Genomic DNA, 24,861 nt, shown 5'->3' with positions numbered 1-24,861 from the left:
CAGATGGGGTTGCCCCTCCACACAGGGGAGCTCCCTCCCCCGGGCCTCGAGGGGCCCAGGCAATCTCCCCCAGCAGCCCGGTCTACTCCAGGCAAAACAATCACAGTTTCTTTCCCCTTTTCTCCCCGCCTCTCTGTGTTTCCACCTTAATGGATGCTCGGCCCTGACCCACTCCAATTTCCTCACATTCTCTTTGAGGCAGTCACCTGAAACCAGCTGGGTAAGCTAACCATCCTCTGACCTCGGAACAAAGCCTGCTGCAACTTGTAGGGGAGCATTATCACCACTCTTTGTGCTGCATTCAATATTGGGAAGCAGGAGGGAAGGGGTGGGGTGGGGAGGGGAGGGAGCAGGAGCAATTCAAAGGTAGTTTTTCCTACTAAGAAATCAGCTCAGGTCTTTGTGTGTGTGTGTGTGTGTGTGTGTGTGTGTGTGTGGAGCTGGAGATTGAACCCAGGGCCTTGCACATGCGAGGCGAGCACTCCACCAACTGAGCTACATCCCCAGCCCTCAGGTCTCTGTTTTTTGGAAGGCCTCCCCCCTGCCACTTTTCCATTTTTGTTGGTGTCTCTAACTGTCCTCGGGAGTAGAGGCAGCCATGAGGGGCCTCCCTGGCAGGCGCTGCCTTTCAATCCTCAGGGAGCCAATCCTGGTAAATCTGTCCAGAAATCTTCTTGGTTTACCCCAGGGCTCTCAGAAGATGGGGGTGGGGGCCGATGAATTGTGGTCACAGCCCTCCAGCCAGGAGGGACAGCTTTGTCCAGAGGTAGGGACCATCTCCCCAGCTGGTTGCAGGCTGTGGGGTCATCCCAACCCTGGGCTCAGAGCAACTGGGGGTGTCGGAGCATCTGTCTCTCCCAGCTCTGCTACACCCCCTCCCTCCCGCCACCATTGTCTGGTGTCCTGCTGATTCCATTTTAATTCCATCTATTCCCTGTCCCCTTCACTCCCTGGCTGTCTCTTTTGCTAACATTCTTGGGGGTCACCTGGATTTCACCCTCAACACGTTTTGTATACTCCTTCCTCCTTCCACTTCCTCTCCTCTTTCTTGGAGAAAAAGACTTGGAAGAATATCACAGTTCTCTCCAAAAAAAGCCTGAGGGTCACCCTGGGCACAGAAGGACGGTGGGCAGCCAGGAGGTGGTTGAATAGCCATACTGGAAGGCTGGCCTGAGCCAGCGGGAGTGAATGCCTGCTTGCCATCCCCTCCTGGGCACTGGGCTCCCTCAATTCCCTGGACAGTTCCAGTCAGTACAGCTGCCATTATTCCCATTCCCACAGATTCTACAATCCCCTTTTTGCAGATGAAGAAACATAAACTCAAAGAAGTTAGGGACCTGCCTCAATGTACCCAGTCAGGGTTCAGATCTGGGTTTGTCTGATTTCAAAGCCACAACCTTTATCCATCCATCTGTTGATGGGCACCTAGGTTGGTTCCATAGCTTACTATTGTGAATTGAGCGTCTATAAACACTGAGGTGGCTGTGTCACTGTAGTATGCTAATTTTAAGTCCTTTGGACAAATACTGAGGAGTGGGAAAACTGAAATGGTGGTTTCATTCCAAGTTTTCTGAGGAATCTCTATATTGCTTTCCAGAGTGGTTGCACCAGTTTGCAGTCTTCACCAGAAATGTATGAGCATATCTTTTCCCCCACATCCTCACCAACATTTATTATTGCTTGTATTCTGGATATTTGCCATTCTGACTGGAGTGAGATGGAATCTCAGTGTGGTTTTAATTTGCATTTCTCTAACTGCTAGAGATGTTGAACATTTTTTCATACATTGGTTGACTGTTCACATTTGTTCTTCTATAAAGTGCCTGTTCAGTTCCTTTGCCCATTTATTAACTGGGTTATTTGTTTTTGGGGTGTTAAGTTTTTGAGTTTTTTATATATATCCTGGAGATTAGTGCTCTATACGATTACATCAGGTACAAACACAAGAATGGGAAGTTATAATCCATGTGTGTATAATATGTCAAAATACACTCTACTGCTACAATATTAAACACTGGGCCCTGCTAAGCTCTGCTGCCTCTTAGGGCAACTGCCGCCCCAGGAGAGGAGGGCCTGACCTTGATTGACAGAGGGCATCTCCGAGTTCCCTGGATGAACGCCTCACACTAGGCCACCTGGCCTCCCACCCCACAGTACTTGAACTTTGGTGGGTGGTGTGGGGGCTGCAGAACCACCAGGGGCCCTTGCTAGTTTCCTTCCCTTCCTGCCCCATGTGCCACGACCTCGCAGGAGTGGAGGGCGGCTCACCAGGGTCTTGTACTCGATCTGCTGCCGGATGAGCTTGTCCTCGCTCAGGGAGTAGCGGGCCTCTCCCGTGATGGCATCTATGGGGCCCTTCTCCATCTGCTGCTTGATGGCGCAGAACAGGGAGAAGAGGGGCTCCCCAGCACACTCCTGGATGTGACAAGAAACACGCCGCTGAGCTTCAGGATTGCAGGGGTGCGGAGCCCACTCCATGCTCTTGTCCTGCCGTTCTCCTGGACCCACCTGCTTCTTTATCAGTTTCCAGTTTTCTCTTCTGTAACTCTTTACCCTTCAGATTTGTGGGGCTCTTGGCTCTCTGGACGCAGGGTCTTCCCCATGTCACCCTCTCCTGCCTCCTGTCTAGAGCCGGCTCCTCCTTCCTCCCTGTCTCCCTCCCCCGTACCTCCTCCCTTCACTCTCTCTGAGGCTCCAACAAGAGCAGAGCTCGGTCCTCTGTGGTATGAACTCTAGGAAAACAGGTTGGTCATTGGAAGCCAGCAGTTCTCCCGCCTCCCAGGCACATCTTGGCTTATCTGCTGTGACATGTGGCTGCTGTACCTAACCAGGACCCTTATCAGCCTCCCTAAATCTGGGGCTGGGAGAGGGAAAAGGAATTCGTGAGGAAGTAAGAGATGAACTATTTTCAGCTTAAGTGGGGACTTAGCTTGAAGGTCCATGCAGGGCCCTCTCAGGGGCTCCTCCGCCCCTTAACTGGGAAAAAACCAGCCACGAGGGATTTCGTCCCAGAAACAAACTAGGGCCAGATGGGATCCCTGTCTTTCAAGACGGTGATGAGGGGCAAATCCATTTCTTGTGGGATGGAAGTGGCGAGGCCCGCCAGAGTGGACTTGGGGGTGCGGCATGGAATGGGGCAGGCTGGGGAGCATGCAGGCTGGTCCCCAAGATGGGAATCACAGCAGGGCCAGAAATAGGGCCTTGTCCCATCCTACCTTGAGGAACTTGTAGAGGAGGAAAGTGAACCAATTGGTCAACATCTTTTCAGCCACCGACTCCGTCCTGTCACCAGACGCCAAGGGAATAAGCAGAGGAGGACAAAGAGAGAAGTAGCGGGTCAGAACCTGCAGGCCTGGTGGCATGGCAAGGCGTCTGCCTCCCTCCTGCAGCTCAGGCTCCAAGGCCCAGGCATGAGATCCTACCCAGAGGGAGATTTCGTGGACTCCCAGCTCCCAGGGTGGTCAGAGGAGCTTTATCTCCAAGCTGGAGAAGGACCTGCAGCGTATCGGGTGACGTCACAGGTGGGTAGTTTCTGGGCCTGCTCAGAGTGGGCTGTCTAGTGCTTTGTGTTGACGACGACAGGGTTCTCCACCTGCCGTCCTGCGTGGTGATCACTGGCCACATGTGGCCATCAAAAGTGAAGATTGTGGCTGGTGTGTTTGAGGAGGGGAGATTTTTCATTTTATTTACTTTAACGAATTCAGATTTAAATAGTTGCCCATGGCTGGTAGCTCTCCTGTTGAGCAGCTCAGCCTTAGAGAACTTTGCTTGAGCAAACAAAATCAGGGGAGATCCTAATTCGGCAGTGAAAATCAAAGAAAGTAGCAGGGGAAGAGAATCATGGCCAAAAAAAAAAGGCCAGATAATCCAGATGGAGCTCATAACCGGAGTTAAAGATTCCAAGCATGGAGGGCCACATGGAGCTGTAAACCTAGTTCATCCCTCGAGACGTCAAAATCATCCTGTTTCGAAGGCTTCCACATAATTTGGAACTTCCTCTGGAAACCCTTCTCGAGTACGATTTGCAATGAGAGGAAGTGCCTTCTTGAGTCTTTCATGCTACAATCCAAGCCCACTTATTCTTTTAAGTGAAGATGCGACAGCGATGTTATTATTTGTGGTTGCATCCATTTAGAGAAAACAGATTACATTCAAACTTCTGCTGAGTGCATGGCCAGCTCCAGAGTAAAACCAGCCCGTCCACCTGTTTGCCATCCACATATGTTTGTATGGAGTTTAAAGTTGCAGTTGACAGAAAATACTTAGTAACTGAAATTCCAAAGCATTTGGGCCTCTGCCAGCCCAAAGTGAAGGTGAAGAGAAACAAGAAGAATATTGAGAGAAGTGGGCAGCCAGAGGCAAGAAGGAGAGAGAGGAGGAGGAGGGCAGAAGGCGCAGGGGCATGGGGGAGTGGGAGAGGAAAACAAGCCGGGGAGACAGACCACACCAGGAAATGGGTGGGAGCTCTGGCTGGCAGCAGCAACCTAGAATTATGCCGGTGGGTGGCTCCGTGGTGGAAGTAAAACAAAAATCAAAATGATCCACCTTGCTGTTTCCAAAGGTGGATGACTGCCTCTCTATGCAGCCACCTTTGGCATCTGTGCCAGTGAGTGCCCGCTGTACCAGGAAAAAGCCTGAAGTGAACACTTCTAAAGCCAGATCTATCCGCAGGACCAAGCAGGGGCCACTGAGGCATAGCCTCGGACCCAGAGACCCAGGGTGAAAGTCAAGGGCCAGGTAGACAGAGGCAGAGACCAACAGCTGGTCTGGGCAGAGGGCTGGCCGTGACCACTTCACGTGGGAGTTTTGTAACTTTAGATCCGCCAAGGCAACAGACATTGGAGTCACGTAGCCCGGAGGAGCCTTCCCTCGAATAGAAGCAAAAATAGACAGAGGCTGCAGCCACAGGCCAGGGCATGGGCACGTGTGCACATCTGCCCTTTCTGGTTTGAACAGCGTGCTATAGGAGCTGCAGGTGCACCATGGACCTATTCAGAGCCTACAGCAAGGATCAGGAAATACCTGCTGGGCTGCACTGGGTAAGTGGCTACCAAAAGGTCTGTGCTCAGTGCTTCTCCAACTCTACTGCCATTCGAACCACCTGGGTTCCTCGTTAAAATGCAGATTCTGATTCAGGGTCTGGGGGGAACCTCAGATTTTGCATTTCTAACTAGCTCCTGGATGCTGTACCTGCTGCTGGGCCCTGGGCAGCAAGAAGCTATGGGGTCTCTCTCCTAATTCCAGCTCTGGCTTAAAGGAGGCCAGAGATGGGCATAAATGACCTCTGAAGTATCCACAGAGAATCAAAATCCAGGGAGAGGAAGGGCATCAAAATCCAGAGAGAGGAAGGGCAGATAAAGTCAAGTGGAAAGCAGATACAGGTGGAAGAAAACCAGAGGGTGAGCCAATGGGCACCCTTGTGACAGGCAGGGGCTTCTAGGAGGGCGCTGGATGGTGGGTGGTGGGCGGGGTCTTGGGGATGAAGCTCAGCTTCTGGCAGCACAGTACCTTACCCTCGGGGAGTCTGGCTGCTCCTCTTGCAGCCTCCTCTGGTCTCTGGGAGGCTCCAGGAGCCAGGTGGCTCAGCCTGGAGGAGGCCAGCAGGGGACGCTCAGACGCCCGGCTGCCACCCTGGGCCACACCCTCACCTCCTGAGCAGCAGCTTGGGGTGGTTCTTGCTCTCCAGGTTCTTGTCGATGAGGTCGGCCAGCAGCTGCTTCAGCACGTCGGTGGCGTACTCCAGCTTGCTCTGCAGGACGGTCATGATGAGCGAGGCCACGTTGCCGCGGTCGCGCATGGAGAAGCTGCGCTGGGACTCGAGCGTGCGGATGAAGGACAGCAGGAACACCTTGTTGTTGATGAGCTGCGCGAAGAGCTTCAGGCCTTTCTCCACGCGCTCCTGCCGGTAGCCCGGGACCTGCCGGGAAAGGCCAAGGATGCCCTGGCGACCTCCCGCGGGAGCTGGAGGGTCCCACCCCACCTCTCACCCATCGCTATCGCTGCAGCCCAACTGGCTAATGCTATCCATCCCCAGGAGCCCGGCACTGTACTCAGCCACGACAGGTCTTTACCTCCCGTTTAGAGACCATCCAGCTGAGGACAGAACTAGCCACAGTTCATAAACGGCGCTTCTGGGATTTGAACCCGCATCTGCTGGACTCTGGGGCCTGAGCTCCTCCCTGATGGTGGTGCGGAGCTGACAAGGTGCCAGTTCAGGGCTGCTGTGGCTGGCACCCTGCTGATGGGTCACCAGGACTGAGCCTCTAGCTAACCCAACACCCTGCCCTCCCCACCCCATGGGTCCTGTGGACAGGCAAGTGGTCTGAGTCAAGGTTTCTGGGTTCCACATGGACTCTGCCCCCATCTGCTAGGTAACCATGGACAAGTCCCTTCACTTCTCTAGGGGCCTAAATTTAGCCTGAGAAAATGAGAAGATTGAGCCCAGTGGTCTCGAGGACCTCACTGACTCTAGCCTGTGATGGGACACCTTCTGAGACCCACTCCATCCAGAGAAGGGGGCACAAGAGCTTTCTGCCTTCCTGCCCACAGGGTCTGTTCCTGGGAGGCCCAGCAGGGTGCACTACCCCCTGGGCAGTCACCCGCCAGCCACCCATGTACAGGAATATGCTCGGCAGCACTGTCTGCCATACCCCAGCCTGGGAGCTCCTGGTGTCCAGCAGTGACGGGAATGGCCTATTGCTGCCCATGATACAGGGACCAGCTTCTCCAACATACTGAAGGAGAAAGGTCAAATGCACTCTTTACATAACTCCATTTAAATAGACTTATTGGTTATTTGGGGGGCGGCTGTGTCTGGAAGGGGCATGGGGGCCCCTCCCTGGAGGACTGGCACTCTGCTTCTCCACCTGGACGCTGGCTTGCCAGGTGGGCCAACTTGGGGGAAGGTCATTGACCGGCACACTGACAACCTGTGTGTTGCTCCAGCATCTGCATCTGAGCAAACAAAAGGTGACTACAAAATCACCCCAGGGGGGCATCAGACCCCCAAGGGGAGTTACCTCCAGTCTTTGAGAAGGACTGTCACATAGGCAGCCATCAGGAGCATGGTTTCAGAGTTGGGGGAACTTGGGTTTACTTCTATCGCCGTCATTGACTAGCGGGGACTCTTAGTAGACTTAATTTCACCAGCAAAATGAAGATAACAAGTAACACATGATATGTACCTGGATCTTATTCTGTGTCAGATACTGTTCCACGGGATCTAGGAATCATTGACCCATTTAATCCACAAGACCCACGAGGAGGCAGGTCCTGTTAGGACCCCAGTGAGGGTAAGGAGCTTTCCCAAGTCCCCAAGACAGAAGCGTCAGGCCAGACCAGCAGTCCGTGTCACATCCTCCCACCTCCTGGGGCATCACAGGACTAAGGGACAATGTGTGCTCCTGAGGTTCAAACTGGCAAAGACAGAGATCGCCAGAGAAAGCCTATCTGTCTGGGGTCATGGGAGGTGGCAGAAGCATTCCTGGCCCCGGAACAGGTAGGGTGCGCACAGGAGGGCACTGCTACACAGGCCCGAGTGCTGCCTGAGGCCACCTGAGGCCTTCTGTAGAGGGCGCTGTGGGCCGCCCTGCGCCCTGCAGAGCAGCGCCCCCATGGAGCGTTCTGGTTGCCTGGCATCAACAGCTCCCGCGGGTCTGTCTTGCTGTGGAGCAGGTACTTGGAAGGCCGGTTCTCAGGAGAGAGATGAGAACTCGCCAGAGCCAACAGGTACAGCAGGTGCTGGCCAGGGCCACCCTGCAGCTCATCTTGGCTCTCAGAACAGCCCTCTGACCCGCAAGGGTCCCTCGCTCCCCAAGGGGGGCCATCTCTGCTTGCTTCATGCCTGGCTCCCTCGTTTCCCACTCCCCCGGGAGCTGAGAAGGAATTGGCAAGGGACCTGTGGCAGCCTCCCCGCCATAGCCAGGCCTCAATCTGCCGTCTGACACCCACTGACCTCCCCCCAATCCCGTGACCCTCCTACACAGATGCTTCTCCCTCTTGGTGTGGAAACGTTCCAGGGGAAGCTTCTAGTTGATCTAAAGCAGTATTGCCCACCCCGTGAAGTCACTAGTTGGAAGTGTGAGGAGGGAAGTGTCCTCTTGTTAGACTGTCCTAAGGAGTAGATCACCAGGCCCCCCTTTTTGTGGCCTACTGGCTAAGTCCAGGCACTGTTCACACACCAATTAAAACATGAAGCCGTCAATCACAGTCTCCCAATTTCAACCCCTCACCAGCTCTAAACTCTAACCTGTTGGGTTACAATTAAAGTTTACTATCCAGTTTTATATTCACAGACTTCGACTAAATTAGAGAACCATCTGGTGAATAAAGAAAGTCTTGTTTCAGAATGGCATTGGCCTGGGGGGAGGATGGTTTTGGATACTCCTTACCAAGATATTTCCCTTCCATCTCCTCCGTCCATAAAATGGGGAAAAGGCATCTATCTACCTTGTGCACCCCAAGACAAGGGGTGCCATGCATTAGATGTCACGGAAACTCCTGGGCGAGAGGGATCTGTGAAATGCAGTCAATGGAGCAGGTGATAAAGCCACTGCTGTTAATGCGCGCACGGCACCTGCCAAGCACTTTACATACATTATCTTATTTAATGTTCGTAAAACATTATGACATCGGCTCTCATATTCTCGTTTTACAGATGAGGCAATAGACCCCAGAGGTGATGGAGTTTTCCTTCACACACACGTCACTGTGGTCTCCAATTCCAAAACCCAGCCTGCTGGTCTGGATGCTATTTCCTACAGGTGGCTGTGCTAAAAGCCTCCTGCCCAGGGTCCCAGGCACTTGCTGCCCAGGTGGCCTCTGTGTTTTGCAGAAAGTGCAGCAGAGGCAGGAGGCCCAGCATGCATGTCATGGTCAGTATGGCACTTAGCTGTCCCTGTGACCTCTTCTGCCTCTCCAGGTGCCATAGTGCCAAACCTGCCCAAGGCTGCTCTCTCTTGACAGCCAATTTGAAGATTCAAACTAGAAGATCTGGCACGGGAAAGCTACAGGGAGAAGCCAGGGACAGGGTTCCTTGTGGTGAAAGGTGGGGCAGGGCCTGGTGCTAGGAAGCCAGACAAGCTTGGGTTTGGAGATCCAGCATAGCCCTTCACCAGCTAGGTGGCCTTGGAACAAGAGTAATAATCCTGAGAGATTACTAAAAGATCCCATCTCATCCCTGCAAGGTCATTAGAAGACTTCATTGAAATAATGAACGTAATGTGCCTGGCACTGTGCACTACATGTGATGGGGACCTGGCAGATGGCATTTTCTGTTTTTATTAGGGTACCTTGTAGCAGTACTGCTTTGAGTGGGTTAAAGGAAGACAAGGACAAATAAATACTGTGTGACTCAACCCATACGAAGTCTCTAGATAGGCAGATTCACAGAAAGTAAAGGGCGGCCGCCCACGGTGGTTGGGGTGGGGAGAACCAGTAGCTAATGCTTGAGTTTGGAAAGAGGCAGAGGCACTCAGCATGTGTCTATGGCAGAAGTGGTAAATGCCACGTTATGTATATTGTACTACAATTTTTACAGTCACGTGACCTATTTGTGACTGCCCATGTCTGACGATTAGCCAACTGTGGGCTCCTTACACAGAGACAGGAGTGAAGCTGGTGATTAGTTCCTTGAGAGCAGGAGGCTGGGGGGTCAGAAAGTCTCCCTTTTTGACAAAGTCAAAGACAATGGGAAGTAGTCATATTTGCGGGGAGATCTGCAGGTGCTGGATGAGGAAGCAGGCCAGGCCAGGATGGGACACAGTGTGATCTACACCATGGGTTTGGAGCCCAGATGGGGCACGTCCACGGAAAGCACCTTGTGGGGAATGCAGACTGGCAGGGTAATTGCCAGAACCCTGAGTCCTGAGTCTCAGAGTCCCTCTCTATCCTCTGTGCCCTTTGAGGGATGTCACCATTGGCAGTCCCTTGAGTATATGCCAAACCAGTGCCAAGCCACATCTGAGAGTCTGAGACTCTACAAAGAGGCAAGAAGATGGAGGAAAGCCATAAGACAGATGGGACCAAGTGAAGAACAGGAGCAGAGCTAACGTGGGCCGTACCAACAGTCTGGATAAAAGATGGGGAGGGCAGTGCATGTGTGCCCACCAAGAGAAAACTTATGTGGGAGGTGACTGTCCTGCCCCAACGTAACTTTGACACAGTCTTAGAAAATACAATTAAGAAGTTACACCCTAAAGAAAGCCTACTTAGACCTTTTAGAGTTTTGAACTAGTGAAAAAAGGAGAATAAGTGCAGATACTCATCCTAGTTGAATTCTTACAATCTTCTCTATCCCACCCAGAGGGGTCAGAATCCCCTTCCCAGATTGCCGAGTCCACCCTCCTGAAGATAAACAAGCAGACATTCAGTTCTGTGGTTGCTCACTGTTTCCTGCATGTCTATTCTGTCAAGCACCCTACTAGGCTGGAAGGTGGAATCACAAAGATTAATAAAGCGGAGCACAGTCTGCACACGTCCACACACACAGCCATCACTCCGTGGCTGTTTTTTGTTTTGTTTTTTGCAGTGTTCGGGATTGAACCCAGGGCCTTGCTCATGCCAGGCAAGTGCTCTCCCACTGAGCTCCACACACAACCCTTTTTATTTTTTTATTTTGAGACAGTGTCTCACTAAATTGCCCAGGTTGACCTTGAACTTGTACTCCTCCTGCCTCAGCTTTGGGAGGAGCTGGAATTACAGGCGTGTTACCACTGTGCCTTGCTCCCATTTCCCACTTTAACTAGAACTTGCCTACACCTCAGTGCCCCAAGAAGCCTGGTGTCTTGATGCAAATAAAGGAGAGGCTGAAGGAAAGGGGAAAGGCAGGAAGAGATGAGAGGGAAAGAGAAAGGAGCCCAGCCCAGGAGCCAGGCCAGGGCTGCTGTGGACACAGACGTCTTGAGACACCTGGCCTTTTTATGTGATAGATGATTCACGTGTAAATCCATGCATAAACACATGTGGACAGAAAAGGTACATCACCAGCGAGGACAGAGCGCCCACTGCCTAGTGCCTCTACAATGCCTCATGGTGAGGAGCCAACGGGAGCCCCCCTAGACACCAACACCCACAGCCTCACTGTAGAAACACACACGTGCTCCATTGAACAAGCAGCATGGGAAAAAGTGTGTGCCACAAGCGTGGCAATGGAAGTGCCTGTGCTGCAAAGTCACTGCCTGCCACAACCCTTGTAGAGCCCAAGTGACACTCCTCAGGCACCAATATTGGCAACGTCTCCTAAACCCCAAGAAAAGGGTCCATTTTTATTTTAAGGACCCTGTCCATCTTGGAGTTCATCTCTTTCCCACTGTGGCTTTGGCTGCAGATTTCTCTTCAATCCTAGTTAAGTATCCAGAGGTCCCAGGCAGGTTACTGTGGTAGCACTCTCAAGGTCAAGTGCCCAGGCTTGGGACAGGGAACGAGCCTGCTGGAGTCTAACTGCCTAGACTCAACCCCTGCCTCCGTTCCAGGAGCTGCATGGCTCCAGACAACCACTGGCTTTCCCTGTTCCCTTAGTTTTGTCACCTGTAGAGTGGGCTCACCCACTCGGAGGGTTTCTGGGTTAAATGAATGGATCTATGCAAAGCTCTTGAAGCTGTGTGCGGACTTACTAACATCCAACTAACAGTGATCATTCCTTAGGATTATGATTATGCCCTGGTTTCCTCATTTATATTTTTCAGTTTTCTCTTGTATTTATCTTTATAAGCCATTCCCAAGCCCTTTTGGAACAAAGCATAATATGAATATATGCATAAGCCAGATACCACGCTAGACAGTAAGTGGGATAAAGTGTTCAGAAGACGAGGTCCCCGCTGGAAGAAAGATGGCTAGGATTTTATCATTCACTTTCCCCTCCCTTCTTTACACATCATTTATCTTTCCCAACTAAGCACCAAGTGGTGAAATCCCTTATACATTTATGGAGTACCCACTAAGTGATAAAAATCCTTTATGTTGTGGTTTCTTAAACAGGGGTTCATGAACGCCCTCAACTTATCAGCCAGGTTTCTTGTTTCTCTATACAGGTTCAGTTTTTCTGGGGAGAGAGTCCTTAATGTCCATTCAACTCCCCAAGGGCTCATGACTCCCTAGGACCCTAAGCACTATTCACACCTGCTCTGAGGTTCCCTTGGCCTGGCCTCATCTCCTCCAGAGGGCCCGGTTGGTGCCCACAAGCTGGAGGACCCCAGAAAAGGTACCTCCCCTCCCTGATCTCAGCTTTCTCATCTCCAAACGAGGGGGGTGGACTTGCAGGCTGCCAACACGCTGTCCTGCTCTCACACCAGCCCTGGCCACCACCTCTTACCTCGAGGTCCCGGAGCACAGGGTGGTCTTCAATTCCTGGGAAGAGCACTCGCATGGTATAGGTCCTGTAGTCCAGGAAGGGGATCCCAGCCCCATCCAGGTCACTGGTCAACTCATGGATGTCTGTCTGCAACTCGGCAAAAGCTGGCAAGGAGAGAATCCCACGAGAGCATGGATGGGGTGGCCAAGAGTTACCTGAGCTAGGATTGCTCAGGGCCTCTCCCAGGCCCCGAGGAGACGGGAGCAAGGGACCTCGGGTGAGCAGGATGGGGATTGGTGGCATCAGAATGGGGGGAGGTGCACTGGGAGAATGTGCACAGGGAGCTGCCTCCCTCAGGAATGGCAGGGGGTGGCAAGGCGGCCTGCAGACCTGTGCCGGGGCTAGGGAACACCCCCCCACCCCGAGATGAAGGGCTCTGCTTTGCAAAATGGGCTGGGGGTGGCGGGTGGGGGGAGGGGAGAGAGGTGTCGAGGAGGGACGGGAGGAGAGAATGGAGAGGGCACGTGGCCGTCTGTTCCTGTGCTGTGTTTTGTTCCTCAGGAAATTAAAGAACAATTTCTTCTGATAAAGGAAAAAGTTTTGAGGGCCCCGCTCTGAACCAGGCAGTTCACTGGGATCATTCAAACTTCAAAACAAGGCTCCCAAGGAGGGACTGCCGTGCTAGTCTGCTCCTTCCCTGTGGATACGCAGCGGCGTGCCCTGTCCTGCCTGCTTCAAGGGTGTGCTACGGGGATGAGTTCTGATCCCAGGGTGGGTCCTGCTGCCTGTGGAGGCAGCTCGGGCCTCCAGCTGGACAGAGTTGCCAGACCCCAGCAGATTCCCAGAAAACTCTGTTACGCAGCACCAAAGCTGCCACTACATCCATCCTCTTCTGGGGTCACCCTCTGCCACCAGAGGCACTTAAGTGAGGAGCTTCCCGCTCCTCCAACTTTCTCTTTGGTGCATGCACATACCGCCCCCCACACACACACTTACACACACACACACACTCACACACACACACACACACTTACACACACACACATCCAGGATGAAGTAATACATGTTGGCATAGAAGAACAGCCAGGGACATTGACTAACCAAAATTTCTATTTGTGTACATTTAAGGAACAGGGAAAAAAAAATACTTTGTGGGCTCAGAAGGGATTCACAGCCCAGCATGTCTCCAGGGCCCTTGAGAAGCAAGCCCAGTGCCCCGCGGGCTGTGATACATGAACATCACTAGGTACCTCCGGAGCGGTGGGTGTGGCCCTGTCCTGCCCTTGCTACTGATTTTGGGGAGCTCTGCTCCTGCAGATCTCAGGCCTAAAGCTCTCAGCGGGTCCTGATAAAAGGAGAAAACCGAGGCTTGAGAGAAAGGACCTGGGATAGGTGGGGAGATGTCCCCATGGCCACTCCATTGCTCCTCTCCTCCTGCACCTCCCACCTCTGCTGTCTACAGGGACACTGTTCCTGTCATGCAGTGACCCCGAAGGCAGAAAGCCCTAATGCAGCCAGGCAGAACTTACTCCATTGGGAGTGTGCGTGTGCAGGCGTGTGTGTGCGCGCGCGCGTGTGCAGGGGAATCAGCAGGCCTCTCTGGCATGCACAGGCACCACAAGCCTGGCAAACACTCATCCATCCTGAGGGTAGAACATGCATCTGCATGTTTGCAGGAGGGGGTGGGAATGTGTGCACGTGTGGGAATTTAAGTGTCTGAGTGTGAGCAGTGAGTGGTAGGGAGTGGGAGTGTGTGTGCACACGGGCGTGTGCTTACACATCCAAAGCTCACGCCCAGGCAGGGCCAGGCTGGGCGTCTTCTGAGCTTGGGTGTGGGTGACTGTGTGGTCTCCATGACACCAGCCCCAGCACCCTGGAGAATCCCTCTTGCCACCCTGGTGGCATAGCTGTCCCCAAGTCAGAAGCCACAGCTCCCTCTCAGCCTCTACTCTTGGGCTGGATTTGCCTCTTCCTGCTGAGCCTCCCTCCCCAGGGACCTTCCGGGTAGAGCCCAGCTTCACCCTCCCCTCAGCTGCCCCAAGGAGAAGGAGGGACTGGGCTTTTGATGGGTCTGCAGCTTTCCTTCAAGTCACCCAGCGCCCCCAACATTCAAAGGCTTGTGCCTGCCACACATAAAAGAGATTCTAATCACTACACCTAATTAGAGGGAAGAGTACTTTACGGAAAAAAAAAAAAATTAAGCAGCGTAAATATAATAAAAGGCAGTAATTAACAGTCCCACAAGGCGGATGCCAGGTTGTCAGCTGAGGGACGCAGGGAGGGGACAGAGTGGATCCAGTTCCCCATTGAGATCAGCCGTGGTGGGAGTGGGTGCTGTGGGAGGCCAGGTCCACAGCCAGGTCCACTCCGTGCACACTGACGGCAGAGACCCGGCTGGGATCGGTCCTCCCAGGGTGACTCAGGCAAGGACGTCCTGGGGTTACGAGGTTTCGTGTGGCTGATTTCACTTGGTAGTGGTGTTTGTGAGTTTTATAAACACAAGCTGAGAAACACTCTCCCTTCCCAACGGCAGATCAGCCCTGCAGCCTTCCCTTCCCGGACTGAGCCTGGGAGGTGGCCTTACCTCCCCCGAGGTCACCAGAGCAGGACTCTGGAACATGCGCTCAGAGCTGGCCGCAGGGCTCTGCAGCAGGGGCCTGCCCCAGCACTCCCACCGCTGCCCAGCCTGCCGCCTAGGGTAGGAGTGGCAGGTGCAGCCACGCGCACACACACACACACACACACACACACACAGCCTCCAGCACGGGCTCCCGCCTCTGGTCATTCAGTTACCTTCCTTGCACTCCAGAGCCACGCGGGACTCCAGGTTGTCCATCTGCATCTGCAGCCGCTTCAGCGTGAGGTCGCTCTCGCGGGACTTGCGTTTGTAAGCGATGAGCACAGCCACGATGAAGATGATGAGGAGCCCTCCAGCCACCGCGATGCTCACGATGGCCGGCAGGCTGAGCGGGCTGTCGGGGGCGATGTACACCATCCCCGGGGAGTACTCCATGCCGCCGACGCGGGCCTGCGGGGCACATGGGGCAAGAGGGAGCATACAGAAGGGAGAAGCTGAGAAGTGGGACGGAAGAAGGAAGTAGGATATGGGGTACTGGGTGGGAAGTTCCCAGGGCTAGCATTGGAACCCTCGGAAAGGCCCTGCTGGCCCAGATATAGCAGGACCGCTGTCCTCTGTGTCCCTCAGGCCCACTCCACTCAGGAAAGGGTCCCACCAGCCTCACCATCACTTTGTGCCTCCCGATGAGGTTGGGGGACTCGCAGAGCAGCTGCACATCTGACACGGTCACGGTGCACGGCTTCTCCCCAACCAGCACGGTGTAGTTCAGCTTCACGTTGCCCCCAGCCACCGGTGGGATCAGGTTCTTGCCCTGCACAGACAGGAAGCCCCAGTTCCCACCCCAGGGTCAGGACCACACTGACTGGCCACCATGATGGTGGTGAGTGGGTGGAGAGTCCACCCTTAGTGATAAACCCAAATAACCTACAGCACCTACTGTGCTTTGCAGGTGGTTTGTCCCCCCCAAGGTCCATGTGTCAGAAGCTTGGTCCCTGTTGCAGCAATGTTAAGAGGTGGTAGGACCTTTAAGATGTGGGGCCTAGAGGGAGAGCATTACTTCCCTGACCTCTGGCTTCCTGTCCCTCCACATGATCTCTTCTTCTCCCACATCCTCCCAGCATGATGTCCTCATGGGAGCCAGTACTATGCTATTGGGACTTTCAGTCTCTAAAAGTTTGAATTAAATAAATCTCTTTTCTTTGTAAGTACTCAGCCTCAAGTGTTTTGTGATAGTAACAGAAAACAGATGAATACAGCATGGACACTACCATTCTCCCTTCCTCCCAGTGAGAAATCAATAATCAAAGTACTCTTTTCAGCTTATTCCTAATGTAGCCTCAGAATCCTTCTCAACAGATTTGTAGTCAATCACTACCCATTGATTCAAATTGTCATGTGAGTTAAAATTACGTTACAATCCATACTCCAAAGAAACTCGACTGTGCTTAGCAAAGGGCTTCATAGGAGGATGCAGTGTGGGCCTGACTGACAAGTTTCTGGACTCTGAAGACAAAACCCTCTGAATCTAGTGACCTGGGCGGATCTGCCTGCCCTGGATGGATCAAGCCTATAAGGATTGTTCCGGACTTTAAGCAACCTCTGCAAGGGGTCCAGTCACAATATTTGGCCTGAGCCTGTGACTTCCGGCGATTCCCTGTGACCGAATCCCACTCCCTCCCTGCAGCGGCCTCCTTCCTCCCAAGGCCTGGCTCTACCTTTAGGATGATGGGGGTGCCAGGCTTGAGCTCCAGGATCCCTGACGGACCGAAGGCCTCGAACACAGGGTTGGGATAGTAGGTGAAGTTGGTCTTGTTGAGGATGAGCAGGGACTGCACATTGTCCAGGATGAAGCCAAATTCCTCAGGCCTCTCGGTGAGGTCCGACTGGTGGTCGGGACCCAGGGCGAGGGCTGGGGCCTGGCAGGTCATCTCGGTGGCATTCAGAACCTCACAGATCTGTGGGAGGAGCCAGAGACGGGAGGCAAGGCAAGCTTGCCCCTGGCCTCCTGGGGAGCTGTCCACACGGCGTGGGCTAACACGGGGGGACTGGGAGGAGGCAGCCAGGACCCCACACTGGGGCACCCAGGGTTGCCCTCTGTGGCTGTCTCCCAGTCCTGGCTTCACCTACGGCAACGACTCAGGTGCCTTCTAAGTCAGGAAGCAGCTGTGGGTTCAGAGGATGCAAGGGCTGGAAGCCCCCGAAACTCCCAGGAGGGTTGGTCCTCCGGGCCTGTATCCCTCACCTCTACCCCTGTCCTGCCACCCCAGGAGGATGCTGTAGGTGCCTGTGTAAGGGCAGGGGCTGCATGCGTGCTTGGGAAGGAAGCCCCCACCTCCGGGAGGCCGCGTGCCAGGGGCAGCCCCTCCCAGCCCCAGACTCACATTGATGTGCTCCTTCCCGCCATGCTTGGCACGGATCTGGGGGTTCTGTATGAGGTCCAGGTGAGTCCCCCAGACAGCGATGGGTGTGTTCCCACTGCCCGGGAGAAAGAAAGGGGCATGTGGGTCACCGGTACTGGAAAGGCCATGGCACCCAGTGACAGTGATGATGATAATGAGGGATGATGATGAGGAGGAGGAGGAGGAGGAAGAGGAGGAGCTATGACAATAAGAACAGCGGCAATCAGGTAGCACAACAGTGTCCCTGGGGGCGAGGGTGACAAGCTGCATGGTAGCAAGGACGTTCCTCAGCAGCCCAGGGGAAGACAGGCATGACCAGATGGCCTGGACGTCCTCGGCCAAGCTCATTTGGAACAGGGACACCTGTGGAGGCTCAGGTGACAGCACAGCCCCTGGGCTCTCTGAAGACCCTGACCTGACCAGCTGGCTCTCTGCAGCCCAGAGCCTCTTCCTCTAGCCTCACCACTCCTGGACCTCCCTGTGTCGGCCTTGGTCAACGGCAGCCTCCTTTAGACCCTCCCCCGGGCCCAGGGTCTGAGCACAGCCCCCTGCACGCGACCCCGGGACATCGCACCAGAGCTTTCCACCTCAGAGGCTCCAGAGAGGCTGGGGTTTGGGACGGGCAGCGGCAGGGCACAGAAACCTCCCCCAGGAATGCAAACGGGAGATGACCTGGGACACAGGACTCCTACACCCTGGGTGGCACCGGGTCACCGATGGGGAAGACTTAGGCTATTCATCTGGGGGTAGCTTCTGAAAGGTGCCACTATCTCCAGGAGGCCAAGAAGCTGGCAGGGGTGGACACAGCTCTCTGCTGGCTGTCCTTCTTGGGGGCCACCCAAGGGAGAGCAAGGAAGCCTGACTCCCAGTGGTGGGAGCATCTTTGAGAAGAACCCTCCTGTGTAAAACAGGGTTTATCAAGTTAATTAGGCATGAACTCAGCGGATTAGGGTCCTCAGCTCCCACCCCCACATTGATTTCTGCCCATCTATCCATCTGCCCAGCTGAACTTCCAGACAGACAGACACGCACGCGCACACACACACACACACACACGCACACACGCCTCTCCTGTGCAGCAGTCCACGTGAGTGGCTGGTGTCCAGCCATCTCTCCAGTCTTGTCAGTCACCAATTCCACATGTAGCTGCACATGTTCCTATCACGTCCCTGAGGAACTCAGGGCCAAGTCACGCCTAGTGCAGAGCCCAACCCCATCCTCAGACTTCTTAACCCGAGTCACCGCCGGGGAGCTGCTGGCAGTCCCAGGACATGTCTCCAGCCTCCCTCCTGATATGGGTGTGACGTGGGGATGACGCTGAACACCAGGGAGGAGGACACTTGTACTTCTGGGTCGATGACAAGAGGAAGAGCTGATTGAGAGCCACCTGGGGATCCTCTGAGTGGCAGAGCTTCCGTGTGAGCAGGAAGCCTGGCTGGCCCTGGGTCAGGCCCTGGGTCAGGCCCTGCTGGCCTTCACAAGCTGCTCCCTCTCCGTGAGCCTTGTCTTCTGTATCTGCTCCAAGATCATGGCATCAGGGTGTGGGCCTTACAGAGGGACTGCGGGGACGGCCACAGCTCAGCAGCCGAGCTGCCTTTCCTTTGGGCTGAGGCAGTGGGTGGTGAGCTCTTTTTGGAAGGGCTGGAATATTCTAGAATCCACAGACCACGCAGCCCCTGTGGTCTCACTCGGCCGTGCCCTGTAGTGAGAGAGCTGCTGCAGACAGCACAGCAGCCGTGGTCCCGCAGAACTGTATTCACAAAAGCAGGTGGCAGCCAGAGGGAGCCCGGGGGTCCCTGGCTTAGAGACTGCTCCCTGGATGGGGCTCATCACTGCCCCAACCCTGGAGAACACTTCCTCTCCCTTCCTCCCTCCAGCCCAGGCCCCTCCTAGCTGGAGCAGGCAGGGAAGGATGCGCACTGGGCAGGGGGCAGACAGGAAGCTGCATGGAGTCTGCATCTCATTCCCTTCTCCCAGCTGCCTCGGGAGGAAGTTGAGGCCAGAGGCCCCCCGCCCCAGGAGGGCAGGAGTGTTAAGGTCACTTGTTTACTAAGCAGCAGAGCTGGGTTGAGCCCACTCCCCTGGGCCCCAAGCCCTTGTTCTGTTCCCCACTCTGCTGTCCCCACCCCCTACAGTGCTTTCCGGGGGAGGTGGGGGGGGGGACCTCAGTGGGCCCTGCAGAAAGGCTCTCTCTGCAGAGCTTCTCCTCTCTGTGTCCTCCGGGACTGGAAAAGCAGACTCCTGTGGTGTCTGCCAGCAGCTCCACTCTGATGTGGCATGTGCCACACAAGACACTAAAGACCCAGAGTTTCCAAATCCCCAGGCCAATCCCTCAAGGGGTGGAGGCCCACCCAGGAAGGGCGACTTGCCCAGGGTGAATGGCTGAAGGGCCTGACCCCTGCCCTGGGCCTTTCTATAACAGCATCCAATCGCTGCTTCCTGGGTCAGCCACCTCGTGCCTGAGGGTTGGATGTTAGGAAGGAGCAAGGACCGAGCAAGGACCGAGCAAGGGCCACACTCTGCCCGGGAGTCTGTAGTGGAAGGAAGGAGGGATGGGCAAGGCTGCCTGCAGCCGGGCCCTGAATGCTGGTAGCTCCCCAGGGTGCAGGGAGCCCTGCAGGAGGGTGGGCGCGTTTGCTGGTATTTGGATTGTTCAGCAATCCCCAGAGCAGGACTGGGCCCCCAGAACCCTCCTTGGCTCCCGAGACCGGGGCCAGGGAGACGGAGGCGCAGAGGCAGGAAGGGAGCTCAGGGCGGCTCCTACCTGACGATGCTCCACTCGGGCTCGATGCGCACGATGGTGGGGTCCTCCACGTACTGGAAGACCAGGTCCCGGCGGATCTTGGCCCTGTCCACCTGCACTGTCACCTCCATCTCCAGAACCTCCTCAGAAGACGTGGTGTTGCAGATGATGTAGGACGGGGATCGCCTGGAGGGGGAGGCAGGGCTCTGGGCTACGGAGTGTGGAGGGGGACACTGGTCCTGGGCCAGCCTGGCTCGCTAGCATGTGAAGCTCAGGGACCAGGGACAGAGACCCCCCTTGACCAGGCTTTGCCTACTTTTCAGTAGGCCTTGTCCTTGGGTCTGGTGAGAATCCCTGTCCCCTTTATACTGTTAGGTCAGTTCAGGAGACTCTCCTGTGTCACCTTACTCCTTCTCTAGCCTCAGGCTACTCCAGACAGCTCTTGGGAGCCATATCTGCCTTCAGAGCAGGGGGGGGGGGGGTACTGCCCCTGGGAGGGATTCCCAGCTGTGCTCTGTGGAGCCCAGGGCTCTGCAGAGGGGATGCCAGTGGGGCACAGGCTGAGTGGTGGGCAGCAGCATGATGGCTGTCCAGGAAAGGGATCCCTGACACTCTGAGCCACCTCTCCCAAAGAGAGCACCCACTTTCTTAGGAAGGAGCAAGAGTTAGTCCTGAAGTCCCTGCTTTGGGCAGCCCCTCCCCACTCTCCTGAAACCCCCAGTCTCCCTGGGGCTGGATATGGGGGTGGGTTACCTGTCTGACTGCACCCCTGGGGCCCAGGGGCTTACCTGTGGAAGAGGCAGGGCTGCTTTCCAAACATCACCACCACATCGCTGCCTGCGTTCAGGTTGGTACCTGTGATGGTCACCTGGGTGCCCCCAGACATGGGCCCGCGGCTGGGCTTAAGGTCGGAGAGAGTCAGCGTCTGTGTAGGAAAGGATGAGGCCTCAGACACAGCCGGGTGGTGGAGGTGGCTCTGGACCCTCCCAAGGCCCCATGCCTGCCAGTGCTGCCCACGGGAGTCTTTGGTGATGGTGGCCTCTAAGAGAGCTGATCTTCTTATCCTTGTACAAATAGGCACTGTTCGGGACCCTGAATTTGCATCTCTGCGTTAATAACAGCAATAATTACAGTTGTCGCGTGGTGTGCCAGGCTTCTTTATGTGTTTACCTTTATATTCAGAGATGTTAAGTAAGTTTTCCAAGGTTACACAGCTAACAAGCAGCATAATCGATAGGTAACTCCAGAGCTCTAGTTCCCAACCACTTCTCCAAACTGCAGCCTCTGGTGCTTTGGGGAAGGTGACTTGTCCCTTCCACAGGCATCTCCAGAGAGCTGCCAAGCATTCAGTGGCCAGAGAAGTGGGACATGAGAGAAAGACACAGAGAAGGGTCAGCAGTTTCTAAGGCCTGCCCACAGCCCCCTGCTGGAAGGGACTGGGGAGCCGGCTGGGAAGGGGGGCTGGGACGGGAGCCCGTGACAGCTGGGGATTTGGAGTTGCAGTTTGTTCTTTCATTAGCATTTTAATGGAAAAACTTTTCCCAGTCCCAGGTGAGAGGCCTGTATCTGCATTTAAATGAAGATTTCTTTCTCCCTTCCCCAAGCACCTCCCTCTTCAAGAATTCCACACCAAAGTGGAACCCACTGGGTCCCTCTGAGCACAGGCGGCCTCTCCTAGGGGGGCCTCCAACTGGTGACACCCTGGGGGAGACCTGGGGAAGCATGCCCCGCCACTCTCTGGCCTGCACCCTGTCCCAGTGCTGGGGTCACCCACTGACCTAGGCCAGGTCCTCCCTGGCCCTTTCTGACCTCGGTCTTCCTAGGCTGGGTTTGAAAGGACAAAGATGGAGGCTGTGGAAAGAGCTCTCCTGCTCAGCTCCGTCTGGATCCTGCTGTGTGAGTTGAGATAAGCTATTTAACCTCTCTGGTCATAAAAATCTGGGGGCTGGGCCACAAAGAGGCCCCTGAAGGTTTTCTTGCTCTGTAACTGGAAGTAGCTTCCACCTTTCCAAGTGGGGCCTTGGTCTCTCTGTAAAGGGGCCCTGCTGGCCTCCCCAGAGAGGGAGGGAAAGGAGGGAGACAGACACATCCGGTTGTCTGTCCGTGCACTTGGCTTCCAGGTAGGGGAGGTCCTAGGCCCACAGGACATGCCAGGGAAGTTCAGCTGGGCTGGGATGCATCCTCCCTGGCTGCCTGGGGTTGGCACCCCCCAGGGAGCAGAGCGAGTCACCCCCACCACCTGGCAGTGGCGCTGCTGGGGGCTGTCTGGAGGGGGAGTTACTCAGGGGCTGGGGCTGGGCTGTTATGGAGCGCGTTTAGAGTTGTGAGAAACTATCAATTATTCAGGTCGTGCTTCATAAATATTTCACGGTGGGTTTGCACGGGAAATCAAATTCGGCATCATTTGCCACCTCCTCACTGGCTCCCTGAATGGAGGCAGAGGGAAAAGGGAAGATCATGCCCTGCCTGGAGACCTCGGGGACAGGGCTGGTGACAGGGCCCTGGGCCTTTATGTTTGCGTTTTGAGTGCATGAATGACCCACCAAAGCCTGGCCCCGATTGTGCAGGGAAACTGAGGAACAGCACTGAGAAGGGTGGCCCTCACATGCCCCTGGTCCCTACAGACCAGGTCCCCTGGGGAAGGGCTCTCCGGCTGCCCCAGGCCTCCAGAGGAGAGGCCCTCTGTAGGGGTCCACTGAGAGTTCCCTACAAGCCACTTGGCTGAGCAGAAGGCATTGAGAACCCCGGGGTGTCTGGAAGCACGACAGAGAAAGATTGTGTCCCTTCTCATGGGTGTGAGGAGACTCAAGGGGACCCGGGCACCTCACCCCCCCTGGAACCCTCAGAGCTTGCAACAGGGGGCTCCGTGACTCAACTCCAGAAGGCTTGGTCCTCTAGCACCGTCCTCCTCCCTGGAAGTCTTACTAAGGGAACGTGTGGCACCAGGACAGGTCCTCAGAGGAGTCCCTCCGATAGAAAGTGGCAGCGTCTTTGCGCCCAGGGTCCAGTGGACCAAGCCTAGTTTTATTTGTCTTGTGGGAGTTGTTCTTGGCTTTCCTGGTGGCCTGCTCCCTCTCTCCTCCTCCTCCTCCTCCTCCCCTTCTCTTTCCCTCCCTCAAGTCCCATCTTCTGGTCATGATGTCTGCCTTGGACAAACCCTGCCTTTCCACAGCTTCCTCCTTGAGGCTTCCTCTCATGCCCTAGATTCCACCACACCCTGCTCCAGGTCAGAGACAATCTGCAGGCAGGGCTGGGCTTGAGGGGCAAGGGGAGGAGGGACTTCCGAAGTCTATCACGCATGCTCTTTATAAGAGTTAGGACAGAGAGGAGAGCAAAAGGAAATGTCGTAGCTACTCAATGAACATGGTCCCTCCTGGTCCGATCCTCGGCCTGGGCTGCAGTTTAGAGCCACTGGGGAGCTTTTTGACCAAGGAACACTTGTGTCCTGATTGCTGTCTGGCTTAATTAGGAGGGGTGAGGGCATCTGGGTTAGGGTCTGGAAGGTAATGAGCATGGTCAAGTCAGGAGTGCCCACATACTGCCAGGCACATGCCTGCAATCCTAGAGGCTTGGGAGGCTGAGGCAGGAGGATCTTGAGTTTGAAGCCAGCCTCAGCAACTTAGTGAGGCCTTGAGCAATGCCATGAGACCCTGGCTCTAAATTAAATACAAAAAAAGGCTTGGGATGTGGCTCAGTGGCTCACTTGGGTTCAATTCCTGGTATTAAAAAAGAAGAAGAAGAAGAAGAAGAAGAAGTGCCCATGCACTCCAGGTTAGCAAAGAAATAAAGGTCCCAGCCTCACCTGCACAGGCTCACTGGCCAGAAGCTGAACCACTGGAGGGCTGTGCCGGAGATGCCCAGGACCCCGTGAGAGTGGGGAGCGCAGGGGCTGCGGCCTCCCCAGCACAAGCCTACAAATTCAGAGACCAAGGAGTGGGACACAGGCAGGCTCTGAAAAAGGGGGACGAGGTGGCTTGGTGCCACCAGGAAAGGAGATGGGAAGGGAAGAGGCTCAGGCAGAGAAATAGATCTAGGAACCAGGACGGCATCTGTCAGGCAGAGCAACCTCCAGGTGCGGCTCCCAGGGTAAGAGGCTCTTTCATGGGGGAAGATGGGCTCAGACCAAAGGCAGGGGAAAGATTTAAGGAGGTCATGTCAGGAATGAAGCTGGACCAGATGACCAGCCCAGAGTGTGGGCTGGCAGGGGCAGGCCACCAGCAGAAACAGGCAAGAGCAGAGGACACAGGTCCATGGGGAATGACAGCCTGTCTGGGCTACAGGGACATGATAGCTGCTGTGTCCTTTGAGCAGGTCACTGAGGTGAGAGATCCCAGGAGGCACACGGCACGGGCAGCAGAAGTCCAAAGCCAACAGGGGCCTAGACAGGTGGAGGCTGCTCTAGTCCCGTCTCTGCCATCCCAGGGCCATTGACAAGGGGCACAGGGCAGGGAGGATCTGGCCAGCTGACTGGCAGGGGAAGCCCGGGCTCATGTGGCCTGCAGCGGTTCACTCCCTCCTCTCCTGGCTGCCAGGTGGCAGTCAGAGCCACATTTCATGCCCAATACCTGGCAAGTGTCACTTGTGTGTATTGAGTGACAGCCACTGGTGTCCAGGAGGGAGGCTGCTTTCCCAGAGCAGGGGCTGGGGAGGAGCTGTGGCAGGCCAGGCGGGGAGGGCGTCTGGGCCACCTTTATCTGGGGTCCTGTCCTGTGGGGAGTTTGTCCTCAAGTCCTTGTGCATGAAGAGTCCTGCCCCCCCCCCATCTAGACTGGGCCTTCTGGGGGACGGGCTGTGCCAGGATCAAGCGTCTCTGAAGCCCCCGTAGCCAGGACCATCCAATTATCCGAATGTT

General features: G+C 55.1%; 1 protein-coding gene across 1 annotated transcript in view; it reads right to left on the bottom strand.

Annotated features, from left to right (window-relative positions):
• Plxna4 (plexin A4) overlaps positions 1-24,861 on the bottom strand; it is a 423,940-nt gene that overhangs the window by 28,455 nt on the left and 370,624 nt on the right. Inside the window, exons 15-24 of the mRNA XM_027950129.2 lie at positions 20,798-20,934; positions 20,031-20,195; positions 17,249-17,342; positions 16,583-16,822; positions 15,532-15,678; positions 15,083-15,317; positions 12,311-12,453; positions 5,649-5,917; positions 3,216-3,282; positions 2,269-2,415 (exon numbers count right to left, since the gene is read on the bottom strand). Coding sequence (XP_027805930.2) covers positions 2,269-2,415; positions 3,216-3,282; positions 5,649-5,917; positions 12,311-12,453; positions 15,083-15,317; positions 15,532-15,678; positions 16,583-16,822; positions 17,249-17,342; positions 20,031-20,195; positions 20,798-20,934 — 1,644 coding nt within the window. The remainder of the gene's footprint in view (positions 1-2,268; positions 2,416-3,215; positions 3,283-5,648; positions 5,918-12,310; positions 12,454-15,082; positions 15,318-15,531; positions 15,679-16,582; positions 16,823-17,248; positions 17,343-20,030; positions 20,196-20,797; positions 20,935-24,861) is intronic.

This window comes from Marmota flaviventris, chromosome 1 (genome assembly GCF_047511675.1).
Source record: "Marmota flaviventris isolate mMarFla1 chromosome 1, mMarFla1.hap1, whole genome shotgun sequence".
Classification (NCBI taxonomy): domain Eukaryota; kingdom Metazoa; phylum Chordata; class Mammalia; order Rodentia; family Sciuridae; genus Marmota; species Marmota flaviventris.
The sequence above is the reverse complement of the archived record's forward strand: the minus strand, read 5'-3'. Positions and strand labels throughout refer to the sequence as shown.